The sequence below is a fragment of the Coregonus lavaretus genome (genome assembly GCF_964263955.1).
Source record: "Coregonus lavaretus genome assembly, chromosome: 35".
Taxonomy (NCBI): Eukaryota; Metazoa; Chordata; class Actinopteri; order Salmoniformes; family Salmonidae; genus Coregonus; species Coregonus lavaretus.
Window position 1 is genome coordinate 10,404,653 of NC_140022.1, and position 17,550 is coordinate 10,422,202.

Genomic DNA, 17,550 nt, shown 5'->3' on the forward strand with positions numbered 1-17,550 from the left:
CCACATTTATTTTAGGGGATTGTAACAACTGTACTTTGCACAAGATCCTGCGCATGTACCAGCAGTATGTGAAATGTCACACTAGGATAAATAAGACTCTTGATTTGTGCTATGGGACAATACCAAATGATTTGTCTGCCACCACTAGACCTCCCCTGGGGACATCAGACCACAATGTTGTCTACCTCTGGCCAACCTACTGTCGGCTCCTGGAGAGGGAGAAACCTACAGTTAAAACTGTTCAGATCTGGAACGACAATAGTATCACTCATCTCCAAGGGTGTTTTGACTGGACTATGTGGGAGGTATATCAGGATAGCAGCTCTGATCTTGATGAACTCACATATGTTGTTTCAGACTATGTCAACTTCTGTGTTGAGTCAGTTGTGCCTACTAATACCTGTAAAATCTTCCCTAACAATAAGCCTTGGGTATCAAAACATCTAAAATCACTACTTAATAGGAAGAAGGCAGTTTATGCTGATGGTAATAGACAGGCTAGACAATGTGAGATCAAAAGACAGATACTGGTGGACAAGGAGGCATTCAAGCAAAGGGTGGAGAGGACCCTCTCCTCAGGAAACTCAAGGGTGGCCTGGCAAGGGATTGAATCCATGGCTAGTGCCTCCCAAATAGGCAGGGTAAAAACCAATGCTGACCTTGGGAGACACGAGGGCCAGAACATGGCTAACCAATGCTGACCTTGGGAGACATGAAGGCCAGAACATGGCTAACCAATGCTGACCTTGGGAGACATGAGGGCCAGAACATGGCTAATTAACTGAATGTTTTCTTCTCAAGATTTGAATCTGACGACTTTGTGTCGGAGGTAAAACAAATGGAAGCATCATTACAAATGTTTGAGAGGGTTGTTGTTAAACAGGCTGATGTTGTAAAGTTGTTCAGGGGATGTAACGCACACAAAAGCCCAGGCCCAGACAAAATAACTGGACGTGTTAAAGCACTGTGCTGAACCACTGACTGGTGTTTTTACAGACATTTAGCAATCCTCGCTCTACCAGCAACACGTGCCAGTATTGTGGAAAAACTCAATAATTATACCCATTCCTAAAGGCATCTAATCCCTCTGTGCTGAATGACCACCACCCTGTCGCCTTGACATCCTTAGTAATGAAATGCTTTGAGAAAATTGTGAGAAGTCATATTCTCAGTGCCACCCAGAAGCTCCTCGACCTGTTTCAGTTTGCCTATCAGCCCAGCAGAGGAGTTGATGATGCCGTTCTTACTCTCCTCAACATGATCTATAGACATCTAGAGGGCGCCAAATCCCATGTCAGGGTTCTGTTGACTTTTCTTCTGCCTTCAACACAATCCAGCCTTACATTCTGGCACAGAGACTCATAAGGGTCTTCTCCTTAGATGGGGGGCTGGTTTTGTGGCTGTTGGACTTCCTGAGCCAGAGGTCACAGCGGGTCAAAGTAGGTCCCCACGTGTCGGACATACGCACCACCAACACAGGCTCTCCTCAGGGATGTGTTTTGTCCCCACTCTTGTACACTAATAGTTGTACTAGTTCCCATCCTGACAGACACCTCGTTAAGTTCGATGACACTGCCTTGATCAGCCTGTTGCAAGTTATCACTTTTGCCTTATGGCAAGGTGCTCCATCATGCTGGAAAAGGCATTGGTCGTCACCAAACTGTTCTTGGATGGTTGGGAGAAGTTGCTGTCGGAGGATGTGTTGGTACCATTCTTTATTCATGGCTGTGTTCTTAGGCAAAATTGTGAGTGATCCCACTCCCTTGGCTGAGAAGCAACCACACACATGAATGGTCTCAGGATGCTTTACTGTTGGCATGACATAGGACTGATGATAGCGCTCACCTTGTCTTCTCCGGACAAGCTTTTTTCCGGATGCCCCAAACAATCGGAAAGGGGATTCATCAGAGAAAATGACTTTACCCCAGTCTTCAGCAGTCCAATCCCTGTACCTTTTGCAGAATATCAGTCTGTCCCTGATGTTTTTACTGGAGAAGTGGCTTCCTCGATGCCCTTCTTGACACCAGGCCATCCTCCAAAAGTATTCGCCTCACTGTGCGTGCAGATGCACTCACACCTGCCTGCTGCCTTTCCTGAGCAAGCTCTGCACTGGTGGTGCCCCGATCCCGCAGCTTAATCAACTTTAAGAGACAGCCCTGGCGCATGCTGGACATTCTTGGGCGCCCTGAAGCCTTCTTCACAACAATTGAACCTCTCTCCTTGAAGTTCTTGATGAACCCATAAATTGTTGATTTAGGTGCAATCTTACTAGCAGCAATATCCTTGCCTGTGAAGCCCTTTTTGTGCAAAGCAATGATGACGGCATGTGTTTCCTTGCAGGCAACCATGGTTAACAGAGGAAGAACAATGATTTCAAGCACCACCCTCCTTTTAAAGTTTCCAGTCTGTTATTCTAACTCAATCAGCATGACAGAGAGATCTCCAGCCTTGTCCTCGTCAACGAGAGAATCACTGACATGATGTCAGCTGCTCCTTTTGTGGCAGGGCTGAAATGCAGTGGAAATGTTTTTTGGGGATTAAGTTAATTTTCATGGTAAAGAGGGACTTTGCAATTAATTGCAATTCATCTGATCACTCTTCATAACATTCTGGAGTATATGCAAATTGCCATCTGTCACGATCGTCGAAAGGAGTGGACCAAGGCGCAGCGTGATATGCGTACATCTCTTTTTAATAGAGTACTAGCAACACGATAACAATATACAAAACAACAAAACGATACGTGAAGTCCTCGGTCAATAACACAAACCAACACGGAACAAGATCCCACGAATAACATGTGCACACAAAGCTGCCTAAGTATGGTTCCCAATCAGAGACAACAAGCAACAGCTGATTCTCGTTGCCTCTGATTGAGAACCACCCCGGCCAACACAGAAACACATAACCTAGAACATACCATAGAAACACGAAACATAGACTCTACACAACGAAACTAACACCCTGGCTCAACATACAAGAGTCCCCAGAGCCAGGGCGTGACACCATCATAAAAACTGAGGCAGCAGACTTTGTGAAAATTAATATTTGTGTCATTCTCAAAACTTTTGACCACGACTGTATACCCAAAAAAAATTATGCTTGTGAGGCACTGCATAACCTGCTGTTTCGTACACGACCACGCGCACACATACACACGGGTACATACACACATACACACAGATATATGAACACACACACACGCACACAGAAACACATCCTGATAACAGATAGTTTATATGTCTTGTCAAGGAGTTTGCTGTTGAACTCCACAGAGTAAACCCCAGTCTGTTTTTGTCAATCCACTGATTCTCAGCTCAGTCTGCCACCTTGTTCTTCCCATGCTTCCATAAGATGCTTGTGATGGGGCCAGGCACTGTGGACTTGTCTGGTTTCAACACTAACTCACCTCCCACTTTAAGCAGACATTTCATAAATGTATCAGAGTATCAATGTATCCAGGGTAACACATCATGGTTAGGGTATAAATATGTAGTCCTAACCCTATATATAAAACGCAACATTTAAAGTCTTGGCTGCATGTTTCATGAGCTGAAATAAAAGATCCCAGAAATGTTCCATATGCACAAAAAGCTTATTTCTCTCAAATGTTGTGAACAAATTTGTATACATCCCTGTTAGTGACCATTTCCCATTTGCCAAGATAATCCATCCACCTGACAGGTGTGGCATATTAAGAAGCTGATTAAACAGCATGATCATTACACAGGTGCACCTTGTGTGGGGACAAAAAAAGGCCACTCTAAAATGTGCAGTTGTGTCACACAACACAATGCCACAGATGTGAAGTTTTGAGGGAGCGTGCAATTGGAATGTCCACCAGAGCTGTTGTCAAATACTTTAATGTTAATTTCCCTACCATAAGTCGCCTCCAACGTCGTTTTAGAGAATTTGGCAGTATTTGTATTTATTAGGGATCACTACGTCCAACCGGCCACACAACCGCAGACCACGTGGCTGGGCCTGGCTCCCTAGTGGGTGGGCCTGGCTCCCAATTGGGTGGGCCTATGCCCTCCCAGGCCCATCCATGGCTGCGCCCCTACCCAGTCATATGAAATGCATAGATTAGGGCCTACTGAATTTATTTCAATTGAATGATTTCCTTATATGAACTGTAACTCAGTAAAATCTTTGAAATTGTTGCATGTTGCATTTACATTTTTGTTCAGTATATTTAGCTTTTAAGAATCAGTCAGTTATAGGAATCAAATCCTCCGGGACAAATATGGCTTGAGTGTACTGTAACTGCCAGTGCACTCTGTTACCAGGTAAACTATCCGCATCATACACACCTCCATTCTCCTGCCCCTTTCCAGCTTTGTCTGCGTCCTCTTCCCCTGTTATGTTGATGTCCGTTAGCGGAACCGTAACCTCTGCAGAATCACACACAGAAGGAAAACATCAACTACAGCCTCTGTTCTACTGCATCAAATGCTACTTAAAGAAGTTACTTCTGCTTTATACAGTCTTAAATTAACTGGATGACTTGCCTTGTTTTGGCTGGACTACATCATTGATTTTGCTGAGGAGAAGAGAGAAAAGTTGAGCTTAACATTCTCATACACAGACCACATTAGTATTTGTTGTGTTCACTTCTAGATGACCATGAACAGGATGCTAAGTGGCAGAATTCCAGGTGAATGCCACTGTGCCTTACCATCAAGTTTCATTGACTTAAACAGCGACTTCCTACTTAAAGTAATTAACAACAGAATTCAAATAAAATAGCAATCAATCTATGTTCTCGTGATATTCTGAGATATGCAGATGAGCATCTATCCTACTTCTTCATGATGTCTTAAATTAGCTGGATGACTTGCCTGTGGTTTGGTTGTTTCCATCACTGGGTTTAGCTGAAGAAGAGAGAAGAGATCAGTTTAGCATTCTCAAACATCTTTGTTGTGACAATATTTAATGATGATGATACAACTATTTGATTTGTAACATACAGTAGATCAGGGATAGGCAACTCTGTTCCTGGAGTGCAAGGCTCTGTTGCATCCCGCAGTGTGTGTAACCTTCTTTTATGTTTTTAATTTGTACACTTTGTTTGTAAACCATCTGTCAACGATGGCTTTACAGTGGTGGGGTGTTGGACTGATCTTGTTGATCGTGTACCCGCTACAGATGGACTAAATGATGAAAACGCTGCTGGCAGCGGAATCCAATACAGCAGAGAGTTCCTACTACAATGCAACTCAAACACGAACGCCATCGATATCCCAATGGCCCATCTAATCCCTGATTGTCTGCGAGTGGATTACGAACCCAAATGCAAACTTCGTAAACGCAGGGGAATCAGACAAAGACTTAAAAATTAAAGACCAAACTTCCCTTACCCACCACCTTGCTGATCAATGCCCAGTCACTGAGGGGGAAAGCGGATGAGCTGTCAGAGAATCTGTGCTTCCAACACGAATACTGGGAGGCCTGTTTGCTGGCGTTTACTGAGACTTGGCTGGATGACAGAGTCCCGGACAGGGAAGTGGAGCCGGCCGGCTTCACACTGGTCAGAGCAGACCGTGATCTGACCGTCACAGGGAAACATCACTGTGGCCTGCTTGTCAGGGATCAGTGGTGTAAATCGATCCTGGTAAGACAGATACTCTGTACCCCCAACATTGAACTGCTTTCTGTGTCACTGCAACCCTACTATCTGCCCTGTGAGTTCCCCCAATTGTTTGTTACCGTTGTGTACATTCAACCAAAAGCTAATATAGCAAAAGCATCAGAGATTATTTATAATCTGTCACAGAAACTGGAATCCATCTCCCCCGACGCACCCACATTTATTTTAGGGGATTTTAACAACTGTACTTTGCACAAGATCCTGCGCATGTACCAGCAGTATGTGAAATGTCACACTAGGAAAAATAAGACTCTTGATTTGTGCTATGGGACAATACCAAATGATTTGTCTGCCACCACTAGACCTCCCCTGGGGACATCAGACCACAATGTTGTCTACCTCCGGCCAACCTACTGTCGGCTCCTGGAGAGGGAGAAACCTACAGTTAAAACTGTTCAGATCTGGAACGACAATAGTATCACTCATCTCCAAGGGTGTTTTGACTGGACTATGTGGGAGGTATATGAGGATAGCAGCTCTGATCTTGATGAACTCACAGATGTTGTTTCAGACTATGTAAACTTCTGTGTTGAGTCAGTTGTGCCTACTAAAACCTGTAAAATCTTCCCTAACAATAAGCCTTGGGTATCAAAACATCTAAAATCACTACTTAATAGGAAGAAGGCAGTTTATGCTGATGGTAATAGACAGGCTAGACAACGTGAGATCAAAAGACAGATACTGGTGGACAAGGAGGCATACAAGCAAAGGGTGGAGAGGACCCTCTCCTCAGGAAACTCAAGGGTGGCCTGGCGAGGGATTAAATCCATGGCTAGTGCCTCCCAAATAGGCAGGGTAAAAACCAATGCTGACCTTGGGAGACATGAGGGCCAGACCATGGCTAACCAATGCTGACCTTGGGAGACATGAGGGCCAGAGAAGGCCCTCAAAATTGTCAAAGACTCCAGCCACCCTAGTCATAGACTGTTCTCTCTGCAACCGCACGGCAAGCGGTACCGGAGTGCCAAGTCTAGGTCCAAAAGACTTCTCAACAGCTTCTACCCCCAAGCCATAAGACTCCTGAACAGCTAATCATGGCTACCCGGACTATTTGCACTGCCCCCCCACCCCATCCTTTTTACGCTGCTGCTACTCTGTTAAGTATTTATGCATAGTCACATTAACTCTACCCACATGTACCTATTACCTCAACTACCTCAACTAGCCGGTGCCCCCGCACATTGACTCTGCAACGGTACCCCCCTGTATATATAGCCTCCCTACTGTCACTTTATTTTACTTCTGCTCTTTTTTTTCTCAACACTTTTTTTGTTGTTGTTTTATTTTTACTTTTTTTGTTTAAAATAAATGCACTGTTGGTTAAGGGCTGTAAGTAAGCATTTCACTGTAATGTCTGCACCTGTTGTATTCGGCGCATGTGGCCAATAAAATTGGATTTGATTTGATTTGAGAACATGGCTAACCAATGCTGACCTTGGGAGACATGAAGGCCAGAACATGGCTAACCAATGCTGACCTTGGGAGACATGAGGGCCAGAACATGGCTAATGAACTGAATGTTTCCTTCTCAAGATTAGAATCTGACGACTTTGTGTCGGAGGTAAAACAAATGGAAGGCTCATTACAAATGTTTGAGAGGGTTGTTGTTAAACAGGCTGATGATGTAAAGTTGTTCAGGGGATGTAACGCACACAAAAGCCCAGGCCCAGACAAAATAACTGGACGTGTTAAAGCACTGTGCTGAACCACTGACTGGTGTTTTTACAGACATTTAGCAATCCTCGCTCTACCAGCAACACGTGCCAGTATTGTGGAAAAACTCAATAATTATACCCATTCCTAAAGCATCTAATCCCTCTTTGCTGAATGACCATGTCGTGTATTAGGATTATGCCTTTGTTAAATGTTTTTATGATCTTAGTTCAAATGTAGCCGTTTGGAGGGTGACGCCCCAGGGGAGACTGGTGATTGGCCAGAAGAGGGAGCACCCATCTTTTTGCATTGTTTATAAGTAGGGGCTAAACGAAGAAGAAGTCAGAGCAGCCATTGCAATCTGAGGCGTCGCTCTCCGGATGTCATGACATCTGTCACTTATGCTGTAAACGTGTGATATTAATAAAAGCCTCTAATTGACAGCAACAGCCACCAACAGCAGACACGACAACCACCACCCTGTCGCCTTGACATCCTTATTAATGAAATGCTTTGAGAGAATTGTGAGAAGTCATATTCTCAGTGCCACCCAGAAGCTCCTCGACCCGTTTCAGTTTGCCTATCAGCCCAGCAGAGGAGTTGATGATGCCGTTCTTACTCTCCTCAACATGATCTATAGATATCTAGAGGGCGCCAAATCCCATGTCACGGTTCTGTTGACTTTTCTTCTGCCTTCAACACAATCCAGCCTTACATTCTGGCACAGAGACTCATAAGGGACTTCTCCTTAGATGGGGGGATGGTTTTGTGGCTGTTGGACTTCCTGAGCCAGAGGTCACAGCGGGTCAGAGTAGATCCCCACGTGTCGGACATACTCACCACCAACACAGGCTCTCCTCAGGGATGTGTTTTGTCCCCACTCCTGTACACTAATAGTTGTACTAGTTTCCATCCTGACAGACACTTCATTAAGTTCGCTGATGACACTGCCTTGATCAGCCTGTTGCATGATGACGAGGAACACCATCCTAAATGACTTTGTAGAGTGGTGTGACAAATCACATTGTAAGTCGCTCTGGATAAGAGCGTCTGCTAAATGACAAAAATGTAAAATGTCCTCAATACCAACAAGACCAAAGAGATGTGCATAGACGTCAGGAAGCGTACAACATCTATCAGAGGTCAGAACATAGATATTGTAGAGGAATACACATATCAGGGTGTCCTCTTAGACAATACGCTTCAGTGGAGTAAATGTACAGACCTGATCTACAAAAAATTTCAACAGAGACTGTACTTTCTCAAAAAGCTGGGATCTTTTAATGTTGACTGTACTATACTGACTGTGTTTACAAATCTTTCATTGAGATTAATTTAACTTTTTGTATTGTTTGTTGGTTTGGCAATGCCACTGTCAGCCAGAGAAATATGCTGAGAAGGATTATCACCACAGCAAGCAAGGTCCTTGGAGTCAAACAGACAGGCCTGGATGAGATCTTTAAGGTCAGGGCCCACCGCAAGGCTCACAAAATCATTTTAAACCAAAGCCACCCCCTGTACCCTGACTTTTTGATTTGTAACATACAATAGGTCAGGGATAGGCAACCCTGTTCCTGGAGTGCTGAAGGTACTGCAGGATTTTCTTCCAACTAGGCACCACACCAGACCAACTGAGCTAATTGATCAGTTCAGTGATTGACTAAATTCAACACACCTGCTCTTCCAGGTCAGTTAAATCAAAAACATGAAGTGCCTGCGGTCCTCCAGGACCAGGGTTGTCTACCCCTGCAGTAGATGAAATGCTTTAACCACAAGCTCTTAAAGATACAAAACCTGCAAAGGTCTTGGGACGTTCTGAAACAAGGCACATTTCTAAACCAGCAACAGTCATATCAAACAAAACAACATGGAAACAGTTCTCAGAACTCAAAATGTCCTGATTGACAACCATGGAGCAGATCAAATAAAGCAGAAGACTCACACTGAAGCACATTAAATAATTGGCTTTTGGATGTATAATCTAGCAAGGGGTGGAGGTGACAGAATCTTTATCCACAATGTTACCTCTATTGGAGACATTTTGACAGTTCATGAATGCATAGATGTGAAGAGAAACCAAAACCAAACAGGTTATTTCAAATACTCATCACACGTACATCATTTAAATTTCCCTTGCAGATTCCAACTGCATCATACACATTTTATATAGGCTAGTCCACACACTGCTAACTTTAAACTCACATTAGTAATCACCTTCTCATACTGTATGTAGATGTCACTAAAACATGTTCTTCAAATAAATGCTACCACAAATAATGTGAGTAACACATTTCTGGCAACATCTCCACATATCTGCATTGTCAAAAGGGCCCCATAGAAGTACCATGTAAAAGGTGTGTTAGTGTTAACACCTGTGTTAGTGGGCTGATTGTTATCATTCTGATTCATTGAGTAATCTCTAGGTGTCTTCTCCCCTACAGTGCTATAAACTGTATCCATGGCAACCCCAGACAGAACCCCTGAAACTCCACGGTTGGCAACCTGATCATCCCCTACAGTGTGATAAACAGTATCCGGGGCAATAGAATTCTGATTGTTGACTGCATCCCCTGTAAAGTTTCACCATCCATCAACATTGTTTACAGCAAATGGAGTAGAAGAGGTTCCTTGAATTTAGGATGTATTTGCCCTTTAAATTTGCATATAAGAAAACGTGGAAATATTCTTAGTTGTGGGATTACTGCTGTGCACTCGCACTCTCGCTTTCTCTCACACAAACACACACAATAGGAGATACAAATTACTAAGTAAGGGCCCTAATTCAATTAAAACCGATTTTTTGATTTCTGGGATGGGACAAAAACAACACTCCTGTCCTGTGCTGTAAGGAAGCATGTGTGCAGTGCATGGAAGTACTGTATGTGTATATGGTGCAGTGCATGAATAATAATAATAATGTTGTGTTTGTATTACTGTGGGGAGCCAGTTAGCAGGTTGAATATGGATCAGTCAAGTTAGGGTAAAACATACCAAACATTCCACCACAAAACCTGCTCAAAAAGGCAATCCAGGTGTCCTGGGGATATCCTGAGATGAAAAAGAGACACACAAATTTAAGACATTATCAAGACACTTTCATTCAAATGAAATTCACATTGTGTAACATTTTGGTGAATCAGTGAGTATGAATAGTTGAAACAGGAAGAGACAGAGAATCATCCTACCATTTTTTTTCTTCCTCCACACCAACCAAACTGGGGAGTAAAAATACAAATATTTTATAACTTCTTAAAGTACAAGTCTGCATTAATATTCTGTCAGCTATTGAATATGACTTTACCCACAATTACATGCTTAAGCTGCAATAAGAAACAATTTCTGAGAGCACCAATAAACAACCTGCATACAGTACCTGCACCCCTGTAAAATAACATAGCCAGCGATTTCACATCTAATATCCATTGAACTCTAAACATATTTTTAGGTTACCACAAAGTGATTACTGTCCTTTTTGCTGATTAATTAATTAATTCAGATTAGGCTAATCCATACTGTGCGAGGTCCAAATTGGTGCATCACTGTGACACATTCTGAAGACTGTCCCCTACGGCAGGTGGTGCATCTAACCCCCTGTCTTGTCTGTAGCAGTAGCCTGAACACTACTGTAAATACAGGTAGAACAGGTATCCCCTTCAGGGGGTATAGCTCACTGTTGTTGCTGCTGTTATGTCAATCTGTGCTTCAGAACTATGTACATGTGCAGTGCTCTGTTACTATAGATGTGCTGTTCTTACCTGTTATGGCGACAAGTACAAATATGATAAAGCCAACCAAAGCAACAACAGCACCGATATTGGAAGGCTCTGAAATAAAAACACATTTTGTATTGATACTTTGACAGGAGTTGATCAGGTATTCAATGTAGTGCAGCATTCAAAATGTCCTACAACACTAGCAGTGTTACTGACATATCAATACATAAGACTGTAGCATACTTATGAGTGTCCACTCACCTGAGACAAACACCTCTCCAACTGGCTCACTGACTTCCCCTTCCACACTAACAGAGTTATTCAGCTTGCAGATGTACTTGTAACCATTGGTTGGTTTGCTAGTGTCGCTTTTAGAGATATTCATCTGTTTGTCTAAGACCTCCCACTCCCCCTCTCCCACTTTCCAGCTGTAGGTGATGGGTTCAGCATCAGTGGTGTTGCCCTCACAGGTCAGAGTGCAGGAGGTTTTATCTGGGTTACAGGAAGAAGTGATTGTGGGTTTGGGGACTGCTTCTGTAAATAGAGGAAAGAAACAGGAATAATTTGGGAAAATGCTTGTGAGGCACTGAATAACCTGCTGTTTCTACACGACCACACACACACATACACACATGTATATACAGACAGACGTATGCGCACACACACACACACACACACACACACACACACACACACACACACACACACACACACACACACACACACACACACACACACACACACACACACACACACACACACACACACACACACACACACACACACACACACACACACACACACACACACACACAGAAACACTTACTGATAACAGACAGTTTATATGTCTTGTATTGCAGTTTGCTGTTGAACTCCACAGAATAAACTCCACAGTCTGTTTTCTTCAATCCACTGATTCTCAGCTCTCCAGTAGTCTGGTCCAGGGCTGTGCGGCCTTTGAAGGCAGCATAGATGTCCAGACCAAAATGATTGTCCCACTCTGCCACCTTGTTCTCCCCATGCTTCCATAGTATGCTTGTGATGGGGCCAGGCACTGTGGGCTTGTCTGGTTTCAACAAGACCTCACCTCCCACTTTATGATAAAGATCTGGAAAAGCAGACATTTCATACATGTAAGATAGTATCAATGTATCCAGGGTAACACATTATGGTTAGGGTATAAATATGTAGTCCTAACCCTATTGGCATTGAACTGACATTATTATGAACATTTACTTTTTAAGTCTAGAATTCTGCTTGCTGGGCGTTTCTGGCCTATCTAGTCTGCCCACTTTGCCAGTATTTGCCCCCTCACCACCACCACTGGAGCGGAAATGTATCTAGACTACACCATAGATGAAAATCTTTGTCTACACCCTGCCTCTGAGGCTGTCCACTATTATATCACCAGCTAGGTTTCCATCCAATTTGAAACAGATTTTCATGCAAATATTCAAAAATATGCATAAAACTATATGAAAATTTTTCTACCAGAGATACAGTATGTTTCCATCAAACTGACTTTCTGCGGATAAAAGGCTGTGCGTGATGACGTAGTGCACACACAAATAACTTTAGCTGTTAAATTCCCATGTACCGAATGAAACATGGGTTTCCATCGCATTTTCAACTCTACTGATGGTTTGTCACAAAAATTGTTGCATTATATAGCAAATCTGCCCACTCTGGTCTTGGCACATGCGCTCTAGCCAACAGCTCGCAGCTACAGTGGGCGTAAACTATCTACATTATGACATTTTTATGGATAAGAGCGAGGATATTTTTTTTTGTCCAACGGCAGTCAAGCATTGATCATCATGTCACCAGAATAAGACCCTCGATATTTATTGGAAGTAGCATCAAGATCACCCTGCACTTTCTCCACCCTGTGAAGTTCATAATAATTTATTTCATCTGTAGCGAGAGAGCTCACTCTAGCCAAAATCTGTCCTGAATGAACCCAATATTTTTCTTTGGACATAATATGCAGACCTAAGCTTGTCACCTGCATTCCCGCTTTTGGGACAACATTTTACATTTTCGTCATTTAGCAGACACTCTTATCCAGAGCGACTTACAGTTAGTGAGTGCATACATTATTTATTTTTAATACTGGCCCCCTGTGGGAATCAAACCCACAACCCTGGCGTTGCTACCCTGGACGACGCTGGGCCAATTCTGCGCCGCCCCATGGGTCTCCCGGTCGCGGCCGGCTCCGACAGAGCCTGGATTCGAACCAGGATCTCTAGTGGCACAGCTAGCACTGTGATGCAGTGCCTTAGACCACTGCGCCACTCGGGAGATAGTTAGTGCGGAGACAATCTAGTCATTACAGTACCTTGCAAAAAAATTATATTTTGTTGCATTACAACCTGTAATTTAATTTAATTTTTATTTGGATTTCATGTAATGGACATACATAAAATAGTCCAAATTGGTGAAGTGAAATGAAAAAAATTACTTGTTTCAAAGAATTCAAAAAAATAAAAAATAATGGAAAAGTGATGAGTGCATATGTATTCACCCCCTTTGCTATGAAGCCCCTAAATAAGATCTGGTGCAACCAAACCTTCAGAAGTCACATAATTAGTTAAATAAAGTCCACCTGTGTGCAATATAAGTGTTACATGATCCGTCACATGAACTCAGTATATATACACATCTGTTCTGAAAGGCCCCAGAGTCTGCAACACCACTAAGCAAGGGGCACCAACAAGCAAGCGGCAACATGAAGACCAAGGAGCTCTCCAAACAGGTCAGGGACAAAGTTGTGAAGAAGGACAGATCAGGGTTGGGTTATACAAAAATATCAGAAACTTTGAACATCCCACGGAGCACCATTAAAAACATTATAAAAAAATTGAAAGAATATGGCACCACAACAAACCTGCCAAGAGAGGGCCGCCCACCAAAACTCACGGACCAGGCAAGGAGGGTATTAATCAGAGAGGCAACAAAGAGACCAAAGATAACCCTGAAGGAGCTGCAAAGCTCCACAGCGGAGATTGGAGTATCTGTCCATAGGACCACTTTAAGCCGTACACTCCACAGAGCTGGGCTTTACGGAAGAGTGGCCAGAAAAAAAACATTGCTTAAAGAAAAAAATAAGCAAACACGTTTGGTGTTCGCCACAAGGCATGTGGGAGACTCTCCAAACAAATTGAAGAAGGTACTCTGGTCAGATGAGACTAAAATTGAGCTTTTTGGCCATCAAGGAAAACGCTATGTCTGGCGCAAACCCAACACCTCTCATCACCCCGAGAACACCATCCCCACAGTGAAGCATTGTGGTGGCAGCATCATGCTGTGGGGATGTTTTTTATCGGCAGGGACTGGGAAACTGGTCAGAATTGAAGGAATGATGGATGGCGCTAAATACAGGGAAATTCTTGAGGGAAACCTGTTTCAGTCTTCCAGAGATTTGAGACTGGGACAGAGGTTCACCTTTCAGCAGGACAATGGCACTAAGCATACTGCTAAAGCAACACTTGAGTGGTTTAAGGGGAAACATTTAAATGTCTTGGAAATGCCTAGTCATAGCCCAGACCTCAATCCAATTGAGAATCTGTGGTATGACTTAAAGATTGCTGTACACCAGCGGAACCCATCCAACTTGAAGGAGCTGGAGCAGTTTTGCCTTGAAGAATGGGCAAAAATCCCAGTGGCTAGATGCAACAAAATAGGAAAAATGCCAAGGGGGGTGAATACTTTCGCAAGCCACAGTATATACAGATCTCTGGTTTCAGCCACTTGCGAATTAGAAAGGAAAGTTGTCGGGTGCACATTGCACTGTTCGGATGCTGGCTTTCCCTATATTAAATTTAAGTTTTGCCAAAAACGATATAATTACTCCTGTCTGAATAAAATAACTCTAATTACTTTACCAAAGAGCTTGACTTAGACACAGAGGATCATTAGCTTCTTAAAAAAAATATATATCTGTGGAATGTTTCAAATCACAAGTGAATAGGCCTATGCCAACTTGGGAAGCCAGCAATTTGGGCGGCGCACGTGGCAATAGGCCTAGCTGATTATTGAGTTGCGGCTGTCAGTGAAAAGCATCTAAAATGTGTGAAGATAATGTGTGTTGAGTATAATTTAAAATGTTGAGACAAGAAGAAGGGGAGGGGTGTGTGGCGAAGATATGTGTGTCTTTTTCCATTAGCTCAGCTCTCCAGAATGTGCTCCTTTGTCTCCAGCCAATGCGTGCACATCAATTGTTTCATTGTGTGAATTCAATGCCTTTTTAATGTTTATTTTGATCAAATCCCCATTACATATGTAACCAGTAGGTCTAGTAAATGTACCCTTAATCCCCGTCATTTGGTTACATTAATTACTGTTAATGCATGAATTACAGTCATTTACCTTTCTCATTCTCGGAGTGGAAACGTTGTGTGCAGAGTTCCCAACCTGCTACACTTGTGAGAAACAAGTTATTGTCTATTCCATAACCATCATTTAGGAGTTGTCCATTTATTCATTGTATTTTTTTCATATGAGCAATGAGCATGTGTGTGGTTTCTCTGTCGTGATAATATTGTGGCAGCGTGCGCGCCTGAGCACGCCAACCTACCGATTTGATACAATGTTGCGCTTCACTAGCAATAACTCAAGTCAAGAAGATAGAAATGGAGGCAGACATGCGGAGTAGAGACATGAATGCAATTAAAATAACCTGCATTTTCATCAGGATATGTTCTACTGTTTTTATTTTGTTGGCTTTAGGCCTATGTATTTTACTTAGTTGATGATGGAAGTTATAGGCCTTCTGCTGCATTGGCCTATAGGCAGCGGCGACTCGTCATTCAGGGCCCCACCTGTTTTGAGCCCCACATTTTTTGCAAAAATGGGGGGCTTGCCTGTTTTGCATGTTATTTTGGCATTAATACGTGTCGCATATCAGTTTGCAAACAATGTAAAAAATATATATATATATATCATTGAGTTAATAAAGCTGTCACGCCCTGACTCAGGGGACTCGTATATGTTGAGTCAGGGTGTGTATAATCTTTGTTATGTAGTATTTTCTATGTGGGCATGCTGGTAGGTGTAGATCTATGTTGGCCGGTGTGGTTCCCAATCAGAGGCAGCTGTCGCTCGTTGTCTCTGATTGGGGATCATACTTAGGCAGCCGATTGGCACTATTGAGTTGTGGGATCTTGTTCCGTGTTTAGGCTAGTTGTGTGTTCTACCTTGGACTTCACGTTTCGTTTGTTGTTTTGTCGTAGTGTTTATAAGTTAATAAACATGTACGTATATCACGCTGCGCCTTGTTCTGAACCGTCATTCAACGAACGTGACAGAAGATCCCACCAAACCAGGACCAAGCAGTGTGCCCAGGCGGAGCGAATAGCCATGTCACAGGTGGGCAATTTGTGGTCATGGGAAGAGATATTTGCGGGGAGAGGACCATGGGCTAAGGTAGATGCCCAGGCAGGAGAGGTGCAACGGCAACACGGAGGAGGCCGGTCGAGGAGGACGCCCGAGAAGCAGCCCCAATAAAAATGTTGGGGGGGGCACACGGGGTGGTTGGCGGAGCCTAGTGTCAGAGCAGAGCCAACTCCCCGTACTCACGCGAGGAAGCGTATGACTGGGCAGGCTCCGTGTTATGTGGAGCTACGTACTGTGTTGCCAGTGCGCCGGCACAGTCCTGTACGTCCTGTGCTTGCACCACGCACGTGCCGTGCCAAGATGGGCATCCAGCCAGGACGGGGTGTGCCGGCTCAAAGCTCCTGGTCTCCAGTATGCCTCCTCGGTCCTGCATATCCTGCGCCAGTTCTACAAACTGTATCGCCAGTGCGCGTGCACTGCCCAGTGCGTCCTGTGCTGATGCCTCACACATAGTGTGCGGAAGTAGGCATTCAGCCAGGACGGGTGGTGCCAGCTCTCCGCTCCAGACCTCCAGTCCGCCTCCACAGTCCGGCCTGTTCCTGCTCCTCGCACCAAGCCAGTGGTGCGCGTCGCCAGTCCGGCCCGGCCTGTTCCTGGCCCTCGCACCAAGCCAGTGGTGCGCGTCGCCAGTCCGGCCCGGCCTGTTCCTGCTCCTCGCACCAAGCCAGTGGTGCGCGTCGCCAGTCCGGCCCGGCCTGTTCCTGCTCCTCGCACCAAGCCTGTGGTGCGCGTCGCCAGTCCGGCCCGGCCTGTTCCTGCCCCTCGCACCAAGCCAGAGGTGCGCGTCGCCAGTCCGGCCCGGCCTGTTCCTGCTCCTCGCACCAAGCCAGCGGTGCGCGTCGCCAGTCCGGCCCGGCCTGTCCTGCTCCTCGCACCAAGCCAGTGGTGCGCATCGCCAGTCCGGTCCGTTCCTGCCCCTCGCACCAGGCCAGTGGTGCGCGTTCCTAGTCCGGTCCGGCCCGTGCCTGCTCCTCGCACCAGACCAGTGGTGCGTTTGTCCAGTCCGGCACGGCCCGTGCCCGTTCCACCGGTGCCTGGTACGGCACCAGTCAGCTGCTCCACTCCGGAGCCAGAGCGGTTCGCTCCACCGGTGCCTGATCCAGTTCCGGTCGGCTGTTCCACTCCGGAGCCAGAGCAGTC

At 44.6% G+C, this 17,550-nt stretch overlaps 1 protein-coding gene across 1 annotated transcript in view; it reads right to left on the reverse strand.

The window, feature by feature from the left end:
- Positions 1–17,550, reverse strand: part of LOC311109868 (uncharacterized protein) — a 309,567-nt gene that overhangs the window by 50,859 nt on the left and 241,158 nt on the right. The window contains exon 18 of the mRNA XM_084152882.1: positions 4,314–4,394. Within this exon, the coding sequence (XP_084009008.1) occupies positions 4,314–4,394 (81 nt within the window). The remainder of the gene's footprint in view (positions 1–4,313; positions 4,395–17,550) is intronic.